Raw genomic sequence first — 23,724 nt, 5'->3', positions numbered from 1 at the left:
TGTCTCCGAGAGAAGGCGAACCATGAAAAGAAAAGAAAGAAAAAAAATCCCCGGTCCCTTGAAAATACAAGCCCGTAATTATTCCCAAATCTCAACTCCACCAGCAAAACCATGTGGGGAAATCACGAGGGCATCGGGGGATTGCGGGGCGCCGCTAATGCTGGCTGGGCCCAAGTTACCACTGTTACTAACAAGTCCTCAACCTGAGTCAAGTTAGTCAAAACTCCTGTCGAGGACCCAAAGTAGTTCGACCAATCATTAGTGAAGTTTGAAGTGTTCGAACAAGAGATAAAAAAACCCTGCCTAGTAGTACATACATAGTATTTAAGTAGGATTAACACTGTAAGTCGCAGTATTCAGTGTGGGCAATCAATAAGTGGAACACCAATCAACGACCTGGCATAGGTCAAGGCCCCGAAGCGCTGGCCCGTGTCAACAGTTATAGTACAGTACATATGTACATGAATAATGACTCCATACATCCTCCGTGCTTGTCCTCGAACTCCGTCGGACTTGAATCTAGACGCCGTGACACTCCGCCCCGGCATTATCCGTCTGACACAATCTTCGATCCAGTCACATCCAGTCATAGACCAGGAAACAATCAGAAACGGGAAATCCGGGGATAGGGTGGCTTGGAAAGTTGGGGGGTGGTCTGTCTGGCCTCGATCTTGCGGGATTAAATAGTACGTGCTACAGCAAGGGATCAATGGGGGCCAATACAACTGCTTGTTGGCCCCATTGTTCGTATCTAGAAAGAACAAACAAGCTATCGCCTAAAACTTATCGATCATCATCCTACACTCATACAAATAGCGATCACCATTACTATTATCATTTATCAACCTCTCCCTATCCCGTTCGGTATACCTTACTCCGTACACAGCCCGTCACAGGAGCCGACCCGGCCAACCTCGAACCGCTAGACTTGCCGAGATGGGTTCCCGAAACAGACTAGGCGAGCTTGGCGTTAGTATGTGCGGTGGGAGTACTCGCCAGTTAACTTGCCATGCCAGCCGCGGGCCGCCGCAGCACAGATATACCCGCAGATTTTCGGGCAACCGGGGGCAGGGGAGATTATCTGAGCCAGGGTTGTGAAATGACGAATTGTCAGATACTTCTGTACTAGGAGTAGTACAACAGGCTGAGGATACGATCGCAAAGCCACCACGAATAGAAGAGTCCGGGAAACCTGCAACAACGACAGGCTTGGCGATTGTAAGGAATATGGGGCTAGGCCAGAGAGGCACAGTCGCTACTAGACTGGCAAAGCACAGCACAGGACAAGGCTGGCCAGGGATCGTAAAAATCAATGTAGAGCACTTGATGTTCCACTATCGGTCATCACGCCGGTCGCTCGTAAATCCTGCACCATGACTCGTGATGAGGGCGCCAAAGAAGGACAGAAAAATCAACGTCCGAGCTCAGGGTTTCATGAAAAGAACGAATCAATAAGCTCTCAGCTCTCCCCAGGAAAATCGTTGCGGCGGGGGTAATTTGACAGAATCCACTTCATCACTACAGCAGATTCGATTGAGTGACACATATGGAGTCCTTTAGTCTGTTCGGAGATATCTGCGCAACAGCAGCCACCCCACGTTTCGTTTCGTCGGAGAAATGCCGACACTCAATCAAATGACGAGCTAGTTAGCTTCCCCCTCCAAACCCCATCCCCATCCCCATCCCACCAGTCAGTAGCTACTCCTATAATGTAGTAGTTAACCTTCCAAAACCAGAGGCGGTTGCACCCCCACTAAAAAGATGAAAGCCGTATAAACTACCCCTCGTGGCTAGAGGCTAGTTACCCACGAGGGGGCTCTGATCAGCGGCCATACAGCTTCAAGCTGGAAGCTAGTGAAAAGCTGGAGGGGAAGAAGAGAGGAGTGAGGGACAAAGTGGCGTCATTGCGCATTTGCCCCTCCAGCCCAGAGTAGACCAGACCAGACGGGGTTAGATAGGCGAGAGGGACAAAGCCCAAAGGTCAACGGGGAGGGGAGGTGACCGTGCGTGGGGGTTACTAGGTGTGAAAGAAAGTGCTCGCAGTCATTTATCGAGATACAAGACGGACAGAAAGATGGATACGCTGGTTAGGTTTGAGTGGTTAATTGTCACCTGTCAATAATCCCTCCGTCAGTCGTTCAATCCTGAACAGACCGGACGAAGGGGAATCGAATCGGCCCCGGCCAGGCAGCGGAAAACACACTCGGCACCCCGCGATGATTGACTGGATCGTAGAAGATCGTGGAGGAGGTGGGAAGTCCGGTTGTCAAGTGGGGAAGATACTCGAGAGTGAAAGTTAGCCTGTTAGCCTGTGAGGTGACTGCGCCTAAGGGTCAATTTGCCTCCCCAGATTATTATTCTTCTTCCTGCTTTTGGTGGCGCGAAATTGGTTCGGAAATCCAATCGGAGGGTCCTTGCCACTTTGGATCGTCAATGAGTTCTTCTAACCTTACGATGGATAATGAACAAAGAGAGTTCCGGAGCATAATGCTGAAAAAAGTCAGACGAGTTGACGGGCCCCGGAAGTTCCAGCAGCTGACGACGGTGAGTGTCAGTAGTGGTGGCTCGGTATAGCTTCAATGGTGGTAGATTTATTTATCTACCCGACCATGTTGGTTAGTTATTTGATATGGTAGCTATTGCAAGTCTTTGAATGTATGGACGCTGGCTTCATTCAAAGTCGGTAAGTAGGTCGAACGACGAGAACCAGTGCATAGTCATGCAAAATAGCACAACTTCACAACTGACCCGTGGCACATTCTGTTTCCGAATTATATGGATGACTGCTATCATCCATCTGACCGGACAAGATCTAAGAATTCTCAAAAAATCGGAAATGCATCAATTTCATAGCACATAATAACATAAACATCGTAACCGAAACCATCCCATTCCAACCATCCCATTCCAACCTTTCCACCAACCAGAAAAACAAAGTCACCAAATAAAAGATCATCGCGGAAGGGGAATCAATCGCGAGAACAATGGATAACCAAAATAACCAAAGAAGTAACATGGAAAACATAACATCAACCATAAAAGCGATAGCAATGCTTTTCACAACATCAACATCAACATCAACATCAAACACCACCACGACCCATCCGCTCTATCGAGCTCATAATACCTCCGCGACCAGGCGTAAACACAGCAATACCCGATTTCCCACCACTATTACCCCGCGAATGACCACCAGGAGCAGCGCCGAACCGAGGAATACGTTTCTCGTTCGTGGCAGGGGGAGGACGAATACCACTAGACGCCGAACCTGAGCGGCCGATACTACGGTTGAAAGATTCAACCGGTTCACCGGTAGACTGATAGTAATATTCTTCTTCATAGTGTCCAGCGGAGGAAACGGAGGGTTCACGCTCGCGCTCACGCTCACGCTCTTGTGGTTGTACCTGGGCCTGACCCTGTTGCATGGCAAGCCACTCATCAACAGCAGCGACGAGTTCGCCCTTCTCAGCGCGTTCAGATTTGAGTTCCGAGCGGAGACGTTCGCTGTCTTCCTTCAGAGCGGCCATTTCATGCTGCAGACCCTTGACCTGGGCTTCGAAGACGCGTTTCTCAGCCTCGTGCTCGTCGTTCTCGCGGGCAATCATACTAGCGTTGGCAGCGGCCATGGACTCAGATTGCGCGGCATCACGTTCATCTCTGAGACGGTCGTTATCCTGGGTAGCGGCGGCGAGTTTACGCTCCACCTCGCGCAGGCGCTTCTCCCAACGAGCCTCGTAGCTCTTTTTCAGAGCGGCGACCTTGGTTTCGTGCTTGCTCTTGTATAGAGTGTGTAGTTCACGAGCAACTTTTTCAACGGCTTCTTGCACTTCACGTGCAGTGGTCTCGGCGGATTGAGAGGCCTGGCGGGATCCAGCATTGGAGCTAGATTGAGACGCGGATGCCGAAGCCGATCGTGCGGAAGAAAGCTGGGTCTCGAGCTCGACGATTCGGCCTTCAAGCTGCTCTTTGGCTTTCTCCCCCTCATCAACCTTTCGTGTGAGACGCTCTCTCTCACGTTCGCCGTCTTCCAGCTCATCTCGGACCGATGTGAGGACAGTCTCCATCTCCTTGCCTCGACGGTCCCATTCAGCCTGTTCCATCTCAAGCTCATCTTTCCGGGCAGCTTCATGACGAGCCTCTTCCAAGGCTTCACCCACACGACGCTCGGCGTCAGAAACAGCCTGCTTCAAACTGGCGACCTCTGCTTCTTTGCCACTAAGAGTAGCCTTGAGAGAAGATATCTCCGACATGAAGCTCGACTTCAACGACTCAAGCTCTCGCGGCGTGATAGAAGGGAGCGATCGAGGAGTCGGGGCCGGCGGGATATCAAAGTCCAGCAGAGACGACATCTTTGAGGGCGATCGCATAGATTGACGCATAGGGCGCATGGGAGACCGCCGGGCTGGGGAATAGCGAGAGCTTTGCATTGACTGGCGCGGGAGGAAATTCATCTGATCCGTGAAATCAAGAAGATTGGATGACTCCCGGGGATTGCCAACATCCCGGGATCCCCTGCGCCTGGGCGTAGGCGATCCCACTTGTGAGCCTGTATCGAACATTGCGCTAGCTCTGTAAGATCTGCGTGCTGTTCCTGGGGTAGAAGGGGCAAGGCTGCGGCGATACACATCTGCCGAAGGGCCTGGACTAGGTCCGATACTGCCGCGCATAGATTTCAGAGGCGACTGGGCACGCAGGTTTGCGAAAGAGGTCATATCCGGCAGAACGGAGAAGTTGCTCAGACCAGTGTCATCCATGGGGTCATGGTCATCTTCACCCAAAATGGAATGTTCATCAGGGCGCTCGAGGCGTTGGTTCTCTTTGCCGGTCTCTTCGTCATCGTGCAAAACAGTGCTCATGCCCTCGTTGCGCTTATCTTCCATCATGCTGTTGGCAATAGTCGACCGATCATACGTGGCGCTTCCTGCGGAAACGAAGCTTTGATTGTGAATAACGCTGGACTCTCCTTCCTCGAGATCGATATGGATCTCCGGTGCCTCAACTCGGCTCGTCATGCCTTTCTTGCATCGCTCATTGTTCTGAGAGTCAGCCTCGTGGTCCTGCGGCGTCTGATCGAACGAGCGCTTCCTAGCTGTGGTAGATGAGCGGTGGTCGTCAACGCCGAGAGAGACTCGAGGTGCCGAGCGAAGCTTTTGAGAACTAATCGTATCGTCCTTTTCGTCATGTCGGAATGAAGAGTTACGAGAGCCAATAGGGGACTGAGAGCTTTTCCCGAAAGACTCGCGCTGCAATGCACGCGACGCATGAGAACTGACTGTGTCGTCCTTCGCATCCGAAGCCCGACGGAGAGGTGAGCCACCCGCGTCGACAGGCGCATTTTGCGTGGCCCTCCCAACCGACATCCTTTTCCCGAACGACTCTCGCTGCATAATAAGCGACTTCCGCGAACCAACAGTATCATCTCTGTCATGACGGAACGGCGAACGCGGTCCACCAGGAGACTGAGTGGGCTGTCCTCCAATAGACTCCCGCTGCAATCCACGAGACACGTGCGAGCTAACAGTATCATCCTTCGCCTCCGGGCGGTAAGGCGAGCTACCAATCTCAACAGGAGCAGCCTGCACCATCTTGCCAACGGACTGCCTCTTCCCAAGTGACTCGCGCCGCGCCTTCTCAAAATCAACAGTCTCCTCCTGGACCTCAGGTCTGAACGGCGAGCTGACGCTTTGCTCATCCTGCTCATCAAACCCAGGCGAAGCTGGACCCTGCATCTCGCGCAGCCGGTCAAAATCCACCGTCTCATCTCTCACGTCTGCGCGGAACGGAGAGCTAGCCGGGTCTTCGAATGCAAGCCGTTTATCCAAACCCGGTGACATAGGCTGTACTTCGCGCAAGCCGTAGGAATCGATTTGTTCATCGATAGCTTCCTCCTCATTCTCGTCACGGGCATCGGCTCGGAAAGGCGAACTCGGCGGCTCATCTTCCTCCTCGATTGGAAATTGGTGACGAGCACTCGCGCCGGGGAATGGTCGTTGTGGACCCGTATATTCGCGCATGTTTTGAAAGTCAACTGTATCATCGCGGGTATCGTAGCGGAACGGCGAGCTAGCAAGTTCTTCTTGGTCTTGGTCGTCGTATTCGTCATTATCGTGGGTATCTCGGCAGTGGTCGTTGGGGAAATAATTCTCGTTTTCGTTTTCGTGGTTTTTGTAGGGACTCGGGCTGCGCGCATCCGTATCTGTCTCTCGGTCGGTCCACGCCTGCTTCAATGGACTCGAGGGCAGAGCAGATTCCGTGTTGGACGGAGCGTCGAGGGTTTTTGTGAGGAAGGGCGACGAGCCGGCCATTGGTGAGCGGGCTCGCACATTCTGGTAAGAGGAGGAGAGGGGGGATAGTGGATTTGACATTTTGAATTATGTGAAGAGGATATCGTGTAAACCTCTTCTATGTGTGAGAAAGGGACCTGAAGAGTGTTGGTTCGAGCAGGATCCTCTCGTGTTTTGGGATTCAACGTGCAGCGGAAGCGGGAGCGTTGCTATGTAAACAGAGCTAAGCCGTCTTTGGAATAGTGGATAAGGCAAACTATACAGCCATACACAAAACTCAAGGGAACGTATCCAAAGTAGAGATGTTTGATAAGCGAGGAAATAAAGAAAATAGTGAGTTCTTTATTTAATTGATAAATTTTCAATTTCTATGAGATAAAAAAGAAAACGCTGGAAGCCGAGCTATGCAGGGCAGTCGCTAAAACATGAGCAAAATCGAAAGCGAAAAGAAAAAACTGAAAAAAACAACCATTACACGTCATATCAACCCACGGATCCTTATCGATATTGGATCGAAAAGAATCCAGTAAGGTCTATCCCAATCGCAAGTATGCAACCCTTGCTCAACAATCACTCTCAGCGCGACACCGCAATTCCCGCATCCGTCCGAGCTGCATCAGCATCAGCATCAGCATCAAAATCAGTCACGATGATATGCACAACATTATCCGTCGATCGATCCGGAATAGAAACATAATGACACGGAGCCGCAGGCGCGACAATAACCCAAGAGTTCCTCTTCCGCTGAATAAACCAAAGCTGAACCGCACCTAGCAAAGCAACAAACGAACTCCCCCACCAAGCAAGCGCGGTACAACCCACCTCCGCACCAGTACTGTAAAGGTATCCCGCAATGGGAGGCGCAATCGTACGAGAAGCCGCACCCGCCGAAGCAGCCAGACCATTGATCTTACCCAACACCGAGTCCGACGGACTAGCTTGCTTAATGAGAATAAGCAGCACGGGATAATCGATGATGGATAGGATATTGCGGACGATTAGGCAGGTGTATACTCCCACGAAGGTCAGGTTTTGAGGGAGGAGGGCCACGAAGGGAACCATGAAGTATGCGATTGGGTGGAGGATTGTTACGACGACAAAGAGACGCCATACGCCCAGCCATCCAGCCAGAGCGGGGAAGATCAGGCTTTGAATGATGAGGGCGATGATGCCATCTGTGGACATGATCATTCCCACTGTCTGCGTTGACAGACCGACTCCACCCGGAATATCCAGGAAAGCATGGTGACCAGACGAGCGACCACGGGTATTCTCATCTTGGAGGAAAATCGGCAAAAGATGATCGTAGGTCATCGAGTGGTATGTGAAGATAGCCAGGGCGATCACTAGCATGGTGACCCGCCACGTGAACGGTTTCGGTTTCAGTGACTTCTTCCACACGGGAGACGTACCGTCTGCGAGGACATCCCAGTTCTCATCCTCTTGCAGGCTGACCTGATTGAAGGTTCCGTAGGACTCGGCTCGGAGGTCAACGCCTGCATTGGCAGTCGCGCCGGAGGTCGCGAGGAGAGGCTGTTCGGCTGAGGTATGCTCGAAGAAGCGATGGGTGGTTTCGCTGTGGTGCTGCATTTCTGGGTGGGTTTCCTGTAGGAAGAGCCAGCCGCCGATGATGCTCAATAATAAAAGGACGGAGCAGACTAGATTGGGTAATAGATAGGGGAATCGCCCGAAGAGGCCGTCGCAGGGAAACAGAGAAGGATAGCCCTCTGAGGGTCTTGCAAGGAGACCTCCGATAGCTGGAAATTGAAATCATACGATTTAGCCCGCGTCTACGATGCATGCAGCAAGAGGTTCAAGGGAAGGATAGCTTACCTGGCCCGATAATAGTACCAATCGACCAAACAAAAGGCATAATAGCATAAGCCCGAGCTGTCAAGAACCCACCGTCAGTCCATACAGTACACCAACCACCAACCAAGCCAACTCAACTCATAACTTACGCTCATGCTCAGGCCGTTTAACCAACTCTCCAACCATAGTCTGAATAACCCCAATATTCCCATTCAACGCACCACCCAACGCCCTCCCCACAAGGGCAACCCAAAAGTTCGGGGCCAGACCGACAAGCAGCAACGACAACATAGTCCCAAAGCAGCCACACAGAAGAACAGGCTTGCGACCCACTCGATCAGAAAGACTACCCCAGAACATACCCGTCATTGCTTCAGCGAGAGAAAAAGCGGAGATCAAAATGCCCGCATAGAAGGAGGCATCAGCCCCGTTAGCCATGTGGAAATCCTTGACCATGACCCATGAGTATGGGAAGATGGAGGTTAAAGCTATGGGCTCGGCGACACGACATATTGCTAGAGCGGGACGGTCAGCGATGTTCCATGTTCCATGTTCCGCGTGAGTTGTGTAACCCGCACAAAGAGGAGGAGGAGAAGGAGTGAGAATATAATCACATACCCAAGAGGAAGAGCTGGAGGGTGGGAAAGCTATCGTCGGTGGAAGCGAGAGATCTTGGCTGCTGTGTTAATACCATCGTCCCGTAGAAGTATCTAAGACCTTACGGCTATCCGTCCCCACGAAGTCGAGTCTTAGTCTTCTTTGGTTAATCCTCGGTTGTGGCTTCGGTTATATTCGTGGGTTGGAGAATGGCAGAAAGAAAGAGAAGATCTGAGATTCTTTGTAGATGGACGTTGACTCTTTGGAGGATGTGTAGTCGAGTGCAAGCCTAGAAAATTCAAAGATTGGATATAAAGAAGGAGAAAGAGGGGGTGGAAGAGGCGGAGAGAAAAGAGTCTTCAGTTTCCATTACTCAATTGAGGAGGAGGGCAACGCTTGGGCCAACGGGGCCACTCTGTTTCCAGCGATAAGCTGCCGCCCCTTTGGAGGTTGGAGGAATGTATGGCCGGGTGCGGGGAGTGAGGGGGATTTTACATTTATCTGTTGATTTGTTATGTCAATAGTGACGTTTGCTATTTAATTCAAATAATTGAAGATATCTTGTCAATACTATTGAAGTAGTAATAATAATTATCACCGATATAATCTTCTCATCTGGTGGGTCTACAAAGAAGCCCCCAACAGAGTTTGAAGTGGCGAGCCCGAACTAAAAAACTGCCGCTCATGTGAGCGGTGCCGAGTGCCGACCAACGACACAAAAAGGGAGGCCGACTTCATGTGAGACACTCAATTATAACCAGCTATACCCTCCAATATACATTATATCAATAGTATATCCTACAAAGACTAGCATATCAGTTTTCAGATCTATCTATAGTGTCATACCTCCATGTTGGACTCTTGCCACCATGTTCCCCCATATACTTTAGCCCCGTCCTTAGCGGCCGTTGGGGCCAGTTTCTTAATCGCCGAACAGCCAATCACAGAACCCTGGAACCCTTAGTATAGATGACATCATCAAAACACCTCTATTCAGGAACAAGCCGGACAATATCTCTCTATCTAGGATATAAATTCAGCTATCCGTTCTGGACTCAACAATCATCCTCCGAGCTGGCTCATACTAAGGTGAAAAGAGACGCTACACCTCTCACTGAAATGTCATATGTCTATCAAAGTGAGGGCGTTGTGTCGGAGGAAGGTGCAAATCCGTTTCTCGAGCACCTTCCTCCTGATACGCCCGTCTACCGCTATGACCGACAGTGCGTTATTGGGAGCCTCCTTCCTCCGTATTCGGTCGAGGATCGCTTCATCGTCATAAAGCATTTCCCGCCAGAGATATTCGCCAAATGCGAGGAAGCATTACCACAACGCTGTGATTATTCGCCACCACTTCAGATCCTTGTCATCAAAATGCCTAGTCAACCGCACGAGGAGGCGGCTGTCAGTTTCGAGGCAATGATCACGGAAATTGCCAAGAAGATGCAAGTCTTTCGACGAATCGCGGCCTGCGGAGCCACTCGAATCGATACTCCTGACCGAAGCAAGCAGGCAGACCGATCATGGAAGCCAGCCCGCCAAGCGAGGAAGTTTCCAACGGTGGCATTGGAAGTCGGCTTTTCAGAGACAACCGCAAAACTAGAGAAGGATATCGCTTGGTGGATCAACGAATCGAAAGGCGAAGTGAGAATGGGGGTCACGGTCGACATCAAAAGAAGATCAGGCTGCATTGAAATCAAATCCTGGACCCCAGCATTCGAGCCATCACTACACCTTGACTATGTCACAGTAAGCGGCCGCCACGTCGTCAAAAGACACGTCGATAATTTCCCACCACCTCAGATCGCCCAGAGAGTTCTCTTCAAGAGAGGGCGAGATGGCTCCGATCCTACGATTGAAGGGGAGGGCCTAACCATACCATTCCATACTCTCCTGTTGGATGAACCAGGCGAAGGCGAAAGGGATTTCGTGTTAACAGCCGAAATGTTATTGCTTGACCTGGCAGAGCGTGTCTGGGATGCGATCGACGACGCTGAACAGATCCAGGCTAAAGAGAGAAGCTAGACTGGAAAAGGGGCTTTGATACCGAGGTGCTGTTGACTGCGACCAACTGTGACGGCTATGACTTTCAGGCTTGGGAATAACTTCATTCTGCGGGATTGGTGCCTGGGGTATCTGTTTGGGTGCTTGGGATGTTTTGCCTGCTATGTTCTTGAGCTCTCTCCTTCTGAGTGATCTTCCTTTTCTTCTCTTTCCTCTTCAGCTTCGATCCTTTCGTCCGCAGATACGGAATTAATCTGGTTCTTTTCGATTGACCCGCAACATCTAAACCGCAACACACACGAGGAGGTGCAGTTCCGCTCCTACGTCATCTGTGGCGCAGACATTCAATAATAACTGCCTTCACCCATGCTGCCCTTTGCTTTTCCACTTCTCAAGATACACATTTTGTGACGATCTGGACGGAATCTGCGATCTGAGATGGACTTGGAGAGATCTAGGGTGGAACGCAAACCGTGGCAGCAAATTGTGGCAGATGGTTATCAGGAACCCCCCGATCCTGGGATTTTTTCCCTTTTTTCTCTCTCTTCCCAGTGTCTTTCCCTTTGTAGCAACACACGAATATATAGACTAGCGTGTTTCAAATTGGGGTCCGGGTTAATGCCTAAGAGTGCGGAGGTAGCTCTGATTTCGAATATTCTTGTATATTTTACTTCCATCATATCCTATGTTTTGCAGGTGATGCCGGGACCTGAGAGGATCTCATCCCCATATACTGTAGGATGTAGCCTTCAATGCTGGCCCCACTGGGCGAGATAGCCCGTGGAGGATCAATCGCTTTCTAGCCATCAGAAAGACGAAATAATGTGGAGATGAATTACCTTGAAACAAGTGGCCCCTTTCATAGATGCCTCCGCGCACAGCAAGGTTCTGTACTCCGTAGGCGGCGCTATTCTTCAACCTTTTTGTGATTAAGAAAATCAATGGAGAGGATCGCGGGTATGAATCAATATCGTTTACTGGCAACTTACGATAGAAATGACAGAGGTAGTAAGATCTACAATCAAACGTAAGCTCGAGCTCGTTTGACCTGTCGACGTCCTGGCTGATATGCCGGATATTGGGTCAACCGGGACTGCAACTGGCTGAGGTATTCGGCCGTTTGTCATCCGACCTTGGTTTCCTTACCTTTGACAATGACTCTACATCCATGTCTTACTGTCACCGGGCTTTTGATACTTGGGACATACTCCGACAGAAGCATACTAACCTGCCAATGTTATAAAGAATTTAAAGGAGAGGCAACAAGGGAGTAGGGTATTTTATGACTAGAAAGAAAAAGGGGCAAATGGAGTGAGGTTTAAAGGGCGAAATTGCAGGTACGCAGCGACGAGAGTAAGGAGAGAAAGAGAGGTCGGGCTAACATGGTCTTTCGCATATTTTTGCCGTCAGTCCGCAACACTAAGATATGGATGCGAAACTCATTATCAGCATTCTGAGAGGCCAGAGAGACTGACGATAACGATAACTAGGTGCTGAGGTATTCGTGGCTAGGCAACCAAGAGCTATTCTGTAACGCCTGGCTGTGCAGTGTAACCTTAGATAAGGCGGACGGAGAGGGGCATACGGCGGCCCCAAGGATATACTAGCACTTTGCAAGATGTGAAGGCCGGCGATATCACAGACGAGTATGGACATAAAATCACACTATAGGGCTGCGGGCTAGATTATCCCAGTGATTCTGCTCCTAGGCAACTACTCCATTCCAGGAGCGAGAAAGAGCTAGGCGTTTGATCGAGCGGCATCTCCGGTAAATGAAAGGGGCAATACGTGCGGCTGAAAGCTAAGGCGCCGTGTTCAGTAGGGGCCAGTAAAAGAAAGGGAGGTACGATAAGTGCAAGATAGAGGAGTCAGAGAGAGGGAGAAGAAGGGGAAAGGAGATAGAAAGGGCGAGGACAGGTCTTTTATGTTCGGGCGACAGGCAGAGGAGGTTACAGAACAGCGTATCGGGGCGCCAATCCTCAAACGGCAAAGCTAAACACATATAGTAATTCACAAGTCCTAATATTACACTACAAATAAGCAATATACAGTATCCTGTACTACAATCTATTAACAGGCTGATGATAATGCAAGATAGAATGTCAAGGAACCAACGGGTTACGTGATGTCAGGCAGAAATATAGAACAGCCACAGAAGGGCTACTAGTTAACTGTGGTGGAAAAATACATAGTAACGAGGGCACCAAGCACGCTGAAGTGGGAGACAGATAGAAACCAAGTACTCCCCTCGAAAGACCGAGACAATGAGAGGGTAAAGGGGAGTGTCAATCACATCTCTATCATAGACAGAATGAAAGAAGATGGAGACAAGAAGGAAAATGCGTGTTATGGATGGAAAGTGACAAATGAACGAACGAGCGAATGGTGCCCGAAAACGAAAGGGAAAAGTCACCACCTCCCTCCGCCAACAATCAAAAAAAATTAATCCTTCCCTGCGACGCCGGCTCAATCCATGTCTGATGACAGATTTCTAACGAGAACAAATGAAAATGATGGCAATGAGAGAAGAGAAGACCCCGATGATCGTGGTCATGAGGTCGCCTCGGTGTTCGCTTCGTTGGTAATCTCCACAGATCGAGTCTCGAGCTCCTTAGGCAAGATGCCACCAGGGCTATCCTGCACTTCCACGGGTTCCTTCACGACGGGGGGTTTCTCGGACTTGGTAGGGTCACTGTCTCGAGCCACATCAGCTGACAGCTGGTGAACAGATGGGGTGGCACTTGACGAGCCCTCGGCCCGGTGCGTAGTGTCCTCGATATGCTCCGACTCATGACCCTTTTCATCGTCGCCAATCACGGCAGCTAAACTCCGAAAGTTGAACAACGGTTCAAGAGAAGCACTGCTCCCGTCGGCGGTACGCTCCCCAGAATTGGCTTCCATGATGGACGATATTGATGACGATGCGCTCGACACATGTCGGAGATGAGATGGTTTCGATGGCTCGGCAGTGGCCGACAGATCAGGCGGGGCCAAAGATTGATCGGCCGGACTAGAGGTGATTGATGAAGCAGCTGGGGCCGTTTCCACAGCAGCCGACGGAGTCGCACGATCAACGGCCTTTCCCTTGCCTGCCGACGGACCCTCTTCAGCAATGGAAGAAGAGCTGCTCGCTTTGCCCACGACACCTTCAACGGATGTAGATAACGCCGACGTGCTAGCATTGTTGCTGTACAATCCAGTCTTGCGAGCTGCTTTATCGGCCTTCTTCGCCTCCTTCTCCTTCTCCTTTTCCCTTCTCTTAGCTTCCTTCCGAATTTCCTTCTCTTCTCGTCTCCTGCGGTCTTCCTCGCTAGCCAGACTCAACCGAATCGCCTCCATCATCATCATCTCCTCCAGGTCATCGATGCGGCTGCGTCGCGAGCTGTCTCGTGGTGGCGCAATGGTTCCTTGTCCTTCCTCCGCAGAATCCGTATCTGGTGCAGACACACGAGGTGGCGTTCGATCAGGTCGTTCAGTCAAAAATGCAAGCGCATTGAGTGCGGGAGATCCGGTCCGGCCGGCGTCCCCCTGTGTAGCTCTCCGCAGACCTCTCCGACTCAGACCGATACCGCGCGAGTCACTTCCGGAAGGGTTGGTATTCATCAAATAGGCCGCGGTGTGTAAAGCAGTCGCCGCGGCCGACCGACGTGCCGCATGTGCGCGGGCATTTGCTAATTTTTGCGCCCAATCTGGACGAACCTTGTCTGTCGTGACGACACTGGGGTCGGTCGCAGATAAGGACGTGGCACGGCGGCGGCCATGCGTGGGGAGAGCATGTGCAGAGACCAGGGACGAGGTGGAGGAAACAGGGGAGATGATGTTGGGTGAGGGGCGAACACTCAGGTCGGCGGCATAGGTCAGGCCTCGGCGGAAGGGTGGCGGGGCGTAGGTGACTCCAAATTCGGGTTGGACGCAGAATGGACAAGCGGAGGGCTCAGAGACCAATTGGCCGTCGGTCGATTCAGCTGCTGCTGGTTGTTCGCCTTCAGCCGGAGCCGGAGCATTGGCATCAGGCTGCTCGTGCTCTGGGGGATGCGGATCCGGGCGCTTGATCTGAACAAAGCACTCGGAGCAGATGGGCTGGTCACAGCATCGAGTTCGGTTCAGATACGGAGGGTAGAACAGGAAGCAGATCGGACATTCGGTCCCATCCTTGTAAAGATAGACCTCAATTGGCTGGCCGTTGACAAATGGATCCTTGGGAAGCTGCAGTTCCCGAGGAGTCAGATCTGTCTGTGAGCCATGTCTTGAGGAAGTCAGGGCTGCAAGAGTCTTTGCGCGAGTGCGGAAGAATGGTGACGTGGATGTACCGGAGGCTATCCCCGATGGTAATGACTGGCTAGGGTTGGAGGTTTGCGAGACATCGGAATTAAGCGACTGCGACCGGGAGGTGATGGGCACTGTAAGGTGCTGGATGTTCACCTCCGCCTTCGTGTCACTAGCCTTGGGTGGCGTGTACTCCAACTCTGGGGGAATCTCATCGGGCGGGGGAATAGTCATGCCGCGGGCTGCGGCCATGATTTGATGCTCGGCCCATGATTCTGAGAAGTCATTCAGTCCTCTCCAGAAAGGAGCCATTCTTCGCTCAATCTAGGGGGAGAGGCATCTGCAGTTAGTACATATTGCATCACCACATGCGGGGTTCTCCGAGAGCGGGCCTTACCATCAGTTGTCGAACGACCACCTTATTGAAGTCCTCCGTGCCCACATAGACACCCTGGGTAACCAAATAACCTCCATCCACATGTTCCTCTTTCATACTGCGCTCGCGCTCCTTCACACGAGCCAGTCGTTCCTTCTCCAGGCGACGAGCCTCCCGCTCCTGTTTGGTTTCGCGCCGGTGTTCCAGTGAGGCCACGTCACGGTCATCTCTATCTCTATGACTGCTCCCGATCCCGAGAATAGACAAGTCAGGTCGACTGCTTCTGCCCGATCGAGGGTTTTGATAGACGACCCGGCCGCTGCCGGAGGCATCGGAAGATGACCATTGTTGACGATGCGGCGTGCCGGCTCGTGATTCCTTGGTCTGGGAGTTACCCATCGTGACACGAAGGGAATGGTTGGAGGAAGGGAGGAAGGGAGGAGAGGGGGCTGGATGATGGCCGTCAGGTTGGACCAGGACCAGCCACTAGATTGGCACGGCGTTACTCCGACCGGGGGAAAGGGCCCCTCAAGGGGCAAGAGTCGGGGGAGGAAAATAGACAAGTGAAAATGCAGTTAACGCCAAGATGATGAAGAGAGAAACATCGGAGCCTAGTGATTTTAAGATTTGAGTGGTGACATGTGGAGGTCAAGTAGTTGGAGAGTTGAAGCGGGGAGAGGAGGGGGGAGATCTGTCCGGAGGGACTTGAACTGGGGAAGTAAGATCGGTGAGAGTCTGTATGGGTGGACGGGCATTACGGGACTACGTAAGAGGGCAAACCCGCGAGAATCGGATATGGCGGATGCCCTGTGGACGGACTTGCTATATGATATGTATACACAAATCGACACGCGGTATACTCGGTCGGAAGATCGGTTATCTTGGGTAGAAGAGATCCAAGTTCCGGTCTGGCCATGGCCAAGCGTCTTTAGTCCACCTTGTCGTGTGCCACGAGACTCTCTCGTCATCATCGGTTCACCTTCCAAGACAGCCTAAGCTGGACTAAAGTACTGTAATGCCTTAAGGCTAAGGAACTGGGCTGAGGGCACGAGGGCGATTACATCAGCCCCTGTGAACCCGAGGTCGATCTGCTCATATTTAGTACATTATGTATTCTTCAATAATATGTGAAACTCTACCCTGGTACTGCCTTACGTCCAGTCTCCCCACTCAACTCTCCACTTGGCCGCATTTACTATCGACTAATTTCCCACGATCGCCTCGGCAGTTACTCCGAAGTCCGTCCATCAACTGGGTCAGGTGACCGTTGTGGATTCGAGCCTATGGAAGACTACTCCGTACAGTACCGTGCTATCGCATGCTAAGGACAAACATCGTTTGTAATTCAGTCTGCGAAGGATCTATATAGCACTTACAATCTATTACATTCCTGTTTTGACAGTGAAGTAACTTGATTATAGTGATGCTCTCTCGATATATAAAAGGTCCATCGGACAGGGCCTCCAGAGTATAGGGACATTTGCCTCGCAAACCCACCCATTCAGATTTTGGCCAGAGACTGCCGGAGATTGGAGCTTTCACTGTCAATAAACCAACATACACTATCTAATAGCACCCGTAAAACCTAATCTATAATCCATTGCATCCCTGGCGCGATAGATATCCGATCGCTGTCAACCATCCCCAAACAGGCAGGCGGTGGCATAAAAACAAATCGGTGTGCATCTGCGGAGCGCCAGAAAAAAAGTGCGGCGATCTCAACCATGCTGCGCTGCGGCCCAACTTCTTCATAACACTGGTCTTCAGAGGCCATTCCGCTCGATGAAATGACCGAGACAACCGTCAGACTTCATATCACACCCTTAACCCCCGATATCCTCCCGGCCGTCCTGCCACCTTCGCTCCGCCAGACCGCTACCGACATTTCCTTCCACACGATTCCCACCTTTCCCGAAAACAGCTACGGCTACATTACTTTGCCGATCATGGACGCCGAAAAGATCAAGAAGAAGCTCAATGGCTCAATTCTCAAGGGCAAGAAATTCAAGGTCGAAGCTGCCCGGCCATCCAAGAGAGAGCGAGACGCTGAGGATGTTGATGCCGGAGCTGAGGAGAAGAAAGAGAAGAAGAAGTCCAAGAAGCGCAAGTCAGAGGAGCAAGAGGACGGTGTGTTAGAGGGTTACGAGCTTCCCTCTGATCGCAAGGTTAAGCGAGGATGGACGGAGCCCTCTAAAAAGGACCGACGAAGAGCCGAGAAGAGCAAGAGCAAGGGCGATAAAAAGGAAAAGCCCCAGGCCAAGTCCAAGTACACAGAAAAGGAGGAGTGTCTCTTCCGAGCGACAATCCCTCCCAATCGCAAGTCCCTCGACGCCGCCGACGAGAAGAAGGCCAAGAAGGCCAAGAAATCAACCGATAACGTTGTCCACGAGTTTGCCAAAGCGACCACTTATCCCAGCTTCCTCCGTACATCAGGCGAGAATGCTGTCCCGACGACTGAATTTGATGAAGGGAAAGGCTGGGTGGATGCTTCGGGCAAGGTGAAGGAGGCTGCGAGCGACAAGGCCCGCAAACATGACTACCATCCTGGACAAAAGGCGGGTGCCAAAGTGAAGAAATCCGAGGTCCAAAAAATGCTGGTGAAGAAAAAGTCACCGGAACCCTCGAGTGAATCAGAGGATTACACTTCGTCCAGCGGGCCATCGTCTGATGAGAGCGCCGACTCTGAGAGCGAAGCAGACAGTTCATCTGATGATTCATCTGATTCGTCTGACGACGAAGCGGACGAGAAGCCGGAACCTACAAAGCAAACGGCAAAGGCTGCGCCTGCCACCGAGAACGCCATCGAGGATGCCCCCGAGGAATCAGACTTAGATCCCGACGCAGAAATGGCCGACGAGCCTGCCAAAGAGGCGGAAGAACCCTCAACACAAGAGGTTCATCCTTTGGAAGCACTCTTCAAAAGACCAGCTCCCACGTCCACCGAGGAAATCGCTGCGCCTGCCCCCGCCGCCGGGTTCAGTTTCTTCGGCGGCGACGACATCGAGTCCGAAGATGAGCCGCAATCTGCAGAGCCTCAGACCCCCTTCACGCCGTTTACCAAGAAGGATCTCCAGGTTCGAGGCTTACGAAGTGCTGCACCTACACCCGACACTACCATGGTGAACCGCCGCATGAACTGGATTGAGGCTGATGACGTGGAGGATGACGAGGAAGAGTTTTCTGTTGATACCCCTGTTTCGAAAGCCCGGGAGAAGGAAGGACCCAAGGAAGAGACTGAGTTTACGAAATGGTTCTGGGAGAATCGTGGTGAGAACAATCGTGCTTGGAAGAAGAGGCGACGTGATGCGGCTAAGGAGCAGAGGCAGAGAGACAACCGGAAGAAGGGTATGAAGGGAAAGTCTTAGATGTTCACAGACTGGGATTGGATACAAAAGGACGAGTAGTATATATGAGACGGCTTTGCTGCTTTGTAATATACATTGAATATAATTCCAATGATTCTCATACCCTTGATAGCTCCTTGATTTCTACATCTGCTACTATAGTCCTCTACCAGCCTATGAGGGTTATCTGATCACGTGGGCCCCGATAAGTGGCCGCGATAACCTCATCATCGGAGATGCTGGGTGTCTTTCCAGATGAAACAACCCAGACAAAATGAACCCAAGGCGATGTCTACAAAGCAGCAGGGCACACATGCTTCTGCTGCTCCTCACCCTTCTATCAATCGCATCATTTACAGCGGCATCCAGTAAGTGGCCACCCCACCAGCTCCCCATCCACCTCAAGCACCAAGCTCCGCTCCGCACCCGCGTCTCCAAACCCCAAAAGTCCATACCTAACACCCCAACCTTACTAACACACACTCTCTTCCAGCACCAACCTCCTTCTGCAAATGCACCTGCTTCTCAAATAGCACCATCATCCCCCTCGACCCATCCAAATCCAGCTCCGGCACAGGCGCCGGCCTCAACAACAAGCTATACGAACGCGCGTTCAGCACCGAGGAGCTAGAGAATGATCTCTCGCAACAGCAACAGCAAAGAAAACAGCAACAACAACAGGTCGAGGTAGACACCGAATCCGAATCCGAATCCGGCACTGATGCAGGTGGTACAATCACCGAGCGCGCGCAGAAATACCGCGCGTTGAGCTGCAATGATTGCAATCGCAAGTTCTGTCTGGATTATGAGTTGCCGATTTGTAAGGATGCGAAGGAGGAGGATGTTTTTACGACTTGTTTTCGTAAGTTACCTATGGTGGACTATACTCGTCTTGCAATAGCTAGTCTACTAGTCTACTGCTACACCTACTACAGCATCGTGGTAGTATGGGTGGTAGGTAGACTAGTAGCCATTCCATCAAAGACAAAAACAATCGCGCATGACGATACACCCGCTAACCGAATCCTTCATGCATAGAACGCGATTCTCGAAAAGACGAGGCTGTGGTATTCATTTTCATTTTTGCTACTGGCGGGTTACTCGCATGGGCATTACTCAAGCCCTGGGTTGAGAAGTATATCGAGGTAAGCAAAAGCAGTATCAACAAAAAGGAAAAAGGGACAGAAGCAAATCGGTGCTATTTGAACGGATTGCTTTTTCTATTTTTTTTGTTCATGGAAACAGCTGCTAATATTTTTATTGTGATTGTTTAGGCTGCCAGGGAACGCCGATCATATATGCCTGTTGGGGAACCTGAAGGGTAGATATTATTCGGGATGGATAAAGCTTCCGTGAAAATGAAATATGATACCTTTTTGTTCGATTGAGCTTGTGGCCCCTGTAAAGCGCGAATAGATAGTATCGTTCTGCTCGTAGTTCATACCGTGGGTGATGGACGCACATCTCTCCTATCGATTCGAAGTCAAGATGGGTCGCTGGGACGAACCTGACCTCTCTGCAGGAATGCTGCTCGTGCAAGTTTTTAGTTTTGACAGTTTCCTTCTGTCCCGGGTTCCCGGTGACTCCACGGAGTAGATTGGTGGGAACTGAGCCTGATAATTGGGTCGCTGATCTGTACTGATATGTATGGCTGCCCATTGCATAACTCCGGGGTATTTGTTTTGGGCTGAGCAGGTGCATTGATTGCCCGAGGACCCTATTGAAAAGAGCTTTGGTTTATGGTTATGTGGATGGAACACATCAATTCTTGATACACTTGCCTTGTAAGATTGCAGAGTGCTTTTTCTGCCAGCCAGGATTGTTTTGAAGAAAAGGCGAAATCAACTCTAAGATAGTGGGAGCAAATAATAGGCAAATAGGTTAGAATTTTGTTCCGATTTAGCTCGTGGGAGCTCTGCGTGACAATGGTTTGTGCAAATTCAGATTCTGACTATCCACATCTAAAATGATAAGATAAGAAAGAGAGCTACGGAATCCGGTTGAGAGATTGATTATGTAGCTCTCTTTTGCAGACAGAGTAAAAAGAAAAGGAAGCAATAGCCATGTGTTCTACTGGCGGTCTAAGACAAGCGTCAAGAAATAACTCGGTTGCCTCATCTCACTAGCAAAGCCAGCCAGCGGTTACAGCGCGATGAGGTTAGTGCCATCTGGTATCTAGTATCTGCAAGCTGAGCTGACCATCAATCCTTGTGGCGCGAGCTAGTCAAGCAGTTCGCGAACATAGGCGACAAAGGCTAAGCTATCCCCAAAACAAACAACAAAATCGACAGGTTCGCTCTACGAAGTACATCCTCTCGTATCAAAGGATCCGTTATTACTGGGCAAGTCAACATGACGTCCTCGAGGAAACTCAAATTCCACAAGCTCAGCTGGCCGACCCGATGACGGCCAAGTCCGTGATAGGCGATAAAAAAAGGATTGCTGCTAATGATATCACCGCCCACGGGAAGATATCCGTGGCATGCCGGAGTATTAGGGAGAGGCGGTACACACTGCAGGAGCTAGGATTAGGGGGGTGATTGTTTACTATTGCTGCAAGCTATGTTGTGTATGTACTTTAGTTTATTATTAGGGAGTTCAAGCTTTGTTCTTTCTTGATTTTTAGAGTAGCTGGCTGGTCTTCAATCAAGGAAGTGCCGGGTCACTTGCGGAGTTCAGTATGCCCGAGTAAAATCCTTAGTTATCACGCCAGTCCCGATCTATTGACTCTAGCGCCGCCCGTTTGTGACGGGTCCAAGAGGGCCAATGGCCCCCACTTGGTTAAGATGAGATGAAACAATTGAACAATCAGACAATCAGGCCTCAGGGTAAGATCTCCACTTGTGTATCAAAGTCCCTGAGGGGCCAGGGTATCTCCATTTTCGTTTAGTACGGGCCAATGATTGTGCCACGCTGCGATCGTGATGAAGTAGCCTACTGTACAGAATTCCATGGTCGGATCGACCGATGGGGGTAATAGAAGGTAGATACAGTATTTACGATGATTCCATTGAGTATGGAAGAAGACGACGATCCCTGCTCAGTGCGGTATGCTTTTGTGCTGTATGCGGTGTGCTGTCACCAGCAGTCCAGCAGTCCTCGTGCTGGTTTGGTCTTATTTCAGGGGGGGAATTGAATGCGAAGGTGAAGTGGTTGGTTCCTGGTTGGTTCCTGATTTCTGATTTCTGGTTTTGGGGGGCTGAGAGTTCGGGATCGGTGGGTTTCTTTCCAGGGAATTTTTTAGTTGATTTTAGTGATTTTTAGTGCTTCTTGATTCTGTCTCTCTTCTTGGAAAACGGAAAACTTGCTGGGTCCTCCCCCTCAAATTAAGATTACACCGGCCTTCATCTCGCTTTTTTCTTTTCTGGTCTTGTTTTTTCTCGAAGATCTGCTCAAGTCTAAATTAATTTCCCTCTTTTAATCTCTTTCCATCCATCGTCTCCCTACCTCCCTTCAACCAACAACCAGAGCTACAACACAACATCCCTCCTCTGAACCCTGCGTGACCCATCGTCCCGAGATCGTCGCTAAAAAACGGTGGCGCAGATAATCGGTGATAGCCACTATATCCACCCACGTTGCGCCAGATCTATACATACTTTGCGCCCAGTCACTCCAGCTACGCCTCTCCCCGCTAAAAATGGCGATTTTCGACTCGGAAAAACGCCCTCGAGGCCTGCGCGTTCCATCGCTGACGGCCATGAAAAATGGCTCCTCCGCCACAAAGTCCCAATTCTCCTTCCACAGCAAGAAATCCACCGATTCACGACCAGACTCTTCGTCGACCCCGAGTCTGACCACGATTATCTCTGCACCGCAGACAAAACCCAAGGATCTCCCGCCTCCTCCGAATAAGGATCTCCCACCGACTCCGAAGGAGGAATTGCCGCAACCGGTTTCTGCACAGGCACCGCCGAGGTCTTCGTCAATGGTGCCCCCAAGGCGAGAAGTACTGCGCAAACCACCTCCGAGTGGGACGTCGCCAATTACTGGTGCGCCAAAGTTGGGGTTGCGACAACCTTCGCAGCAGGCTCCTGCTTCTGGAATTCCGGTAGTTGTTTCGCCGCAAGCCCCGCAGTCGCAGTCGCAATTGCAATTGCAATCGCAAACACGACCAGCGCAATCGCAGCCCGCTTATACACAAGCGCAACCACCCATCACTCAATCACTACCGGGCTACCACGCTGCCCAAGCTGCTCCTGCTCCTCCAACACCCCAATCCCAAGTCCAAGCCCAACCAGCGCAAACAAACCAAGCTTCACGAGGTCCCGCACCCACACCAACGCCATCCCAAGCTCCCCCGCCAAACCTCACCCCAGCACCACCCCAACCCTCCGCCTCCACCGACGCCCTAACACCCCTCGAAGACTTCATCCCCACCCCGGACGGCGGCAGCACCCCGCTAGACCAAACCTCTAGCGACGAACAAGCATCCTACACCCCCTCGGATGACACTGAGCCCATCGCAGCCCCACTCAGCAAAATCCATTATGCCTGTTTCCAGGAACATCGCAATATGCCCGTTGCGAAGAATACCTGGTGTCCTGTGCCGTGTATGACGTGTCAGAAGATGGATCGCGAGATTCGGCATCGGTGTGTGTTTTGTTGTTTGAGGGTTTGTGAGGGGTGTTATCTTTCGTTGCAGAGGTGTCGGAGGAGGTCTTTGGCTGAGTTGATGAATCAGTTGGGTTGAGGACCTAGATGGGTTGATATTTGAGGTGCCTTGTGGGGTGGTGTGTTCTCTTTTCTTTCTTTTTTGTTGCACTCTTGCTGGAATGTTCCACGTCTCTTTCTCTTATTTTTATTTTTCTTATGTCTTTTACTTTTGTGTTCTCTGCATGTGTGGCGCGGTGCGCCTGGGGTTGGGGTTGGGGCTGCAGTTGAGCTACTGCGGATCTGATCTTATAAGATCAAGATTCGAGTACAGTCTCCGCAAAAGACTAGCAGCCCGTTCATGTTCTGTGGGGAATTTCGAGTTTTTCTTTTCTATGATACCAGGGGAGATATGTGTATAGTACGAGTTGCATCAGCATATTGATGT

At 51.0% G+C, this 23,724-nt stretch overlaps 7 protein-coding genes across 7 annotated transcripts; 4 read left to right on the top strand and 3 right to left on the bottom strand.

Annotated features, from left to right (window-relative positions):
• Positions 1-3,083: 3,083 nt before the first annotated feature.
• Positions 3,084-6,365, bottom strand: N7473_010953 (uncharacterized protein; the record flags this gene model as incomplete). The annotated part of the gene is made up of 1 exon (XM_057156892.1): positions 3,084-6,365. The coding sequence occupies one exon, from the start codon at positions 6,363-6,365 to the stop codon at positions 3,084-3,086; it is 3,282 nt and encodes a 1,093-aa protein (XP_057005547.1).
• A 495-nt stretch (positions 6,366-6,860) lies between these two features.
• On the bottom strand, positions 6,861-8,790 carry N7473_010952 (MFS transporter; the record flags this gene model as incomplete). The annotated part of the gene is made up of 4 exons (XM_057156891.1): positions 6,861-8,041; positions 8,118-8,174; positions 8,246-8,611; positions 8,715-8,790. 4 exons carry the CDS (start codon positions 8,788-8,790, stop codon positions 6,861-6,863), a joined length of 1,680 nt encoding a protein of 559 aa, XP_057005546.1.
• Positions 8,791-9,812: 1,022 nt separating this feature from the next.
• Positions 9,813-10,718, top strand: N7473_010951 (uncharacterized protein; the record flags this gene model as incomplete). Its single annotated transcript, XM_057156890.1, has 1 exon — positions 9,813-10,718. The coding sequence occupies one exon, from the start codon at positions 9,813-9,815 to the stop codon at positions 10,716-10,718; it is 906 nt and encodes a 301-aa protein (XP_057005545.1).
• Positions 10,719-12,751: 2,033 nt separating this feature from the next.
• sip5 (Sip5p) lies at positions 12,752-15,993 on the bottom strand. The gene is made up of 2 exons (XM_057156889.1): positions 15,361-15,993; positions 12,752-15,287 (listed from the first exon to the last, which is right to left on the bottom strand). Exons 1-2 carry the CDS (start codon positions 15,736-15,738, stop codon positions 13,248-13,250), a joined length of 2,418 nt encoding a protein of 805 aa, XP_057005544.1. The 5' UTR covers positions 15,739-15,993; the 3' UTR covers positions 12,752-13,247.
• A 1,133-nt stretch (positions 15,994-17,126) lies between these two features.
• N7473_010949 (uncharacterized protein) lies at positions 17,127-18,704 on the top strand (the record flags this gene model as incomplete). Its single annotated transcript, XM_057156888.1, has 1 exon — positions 17,127-18,704. The coding sequence occupies one exon, from the start codon at positions 17,127-17,129 to the stop codon at positions 18,702-18,704; it is 1,578 nt and encodes a 525-aa protein (XP_057005543.1).
• A 292-nt stretch (positions 18,705-18,996) lies between these two features.
• N7473_010948 (uncharacterized protein) lies at positions 18,997-20,008 on the top strand (the record flags this gene model as incomplete). Its single annotated transcript, XM_057156887.1, has 4 exons — positions 18,997-19,051; positions 19,177-19,545; positions 19,722-19,828; positions 19,958-20,008. 4 exons carry the CDS (start codon positions 18,997-18,999, stop codon positions 20,006-20,008), a joined length of 582 nt encoding a protein of 193 aa, XP_057005542.1.
• Positions 20,009-22,323: 2,315 nt separating this feature from the next.
• On the top strand, positions 22,324-23,359 carry N7473_010947 (uncharacterized protein; the record flags this gene model as incomplete). The annotated part of the gene is made up of 2 exons (XM_057156886.1): positions 22,324-23,276; positions 23,329-23,359. 2 exons carry the CDS (start codon positions 22,324-22,326, stop codon positions 23,357-23,359), a joined length of 984 nt encoding a protein of 327 aa, XP_057005541.1.
• Between the last annotated feature and the right edge of the window lie 365 nt (positions 23,360-23,724).

Source organism: Penicillium subrubescens, assembly GCF_028828155.1.
Source record: "Penicillium subrubescens strain IBT 31985 chromosome Unknown utg000007l_segment0_segment0, whole genome shotgun sequence".
NCBI classification, from domain to species: Eukaryota; Fungi; Ascomycota; class Eurotiomycetes; order Eurotiales; family Aspergillaceae; genus Penicillium; species Penicillium subrubescens.
This window is presented reverse-complemented; position numbering and strand designations above follow the sequence as displayed.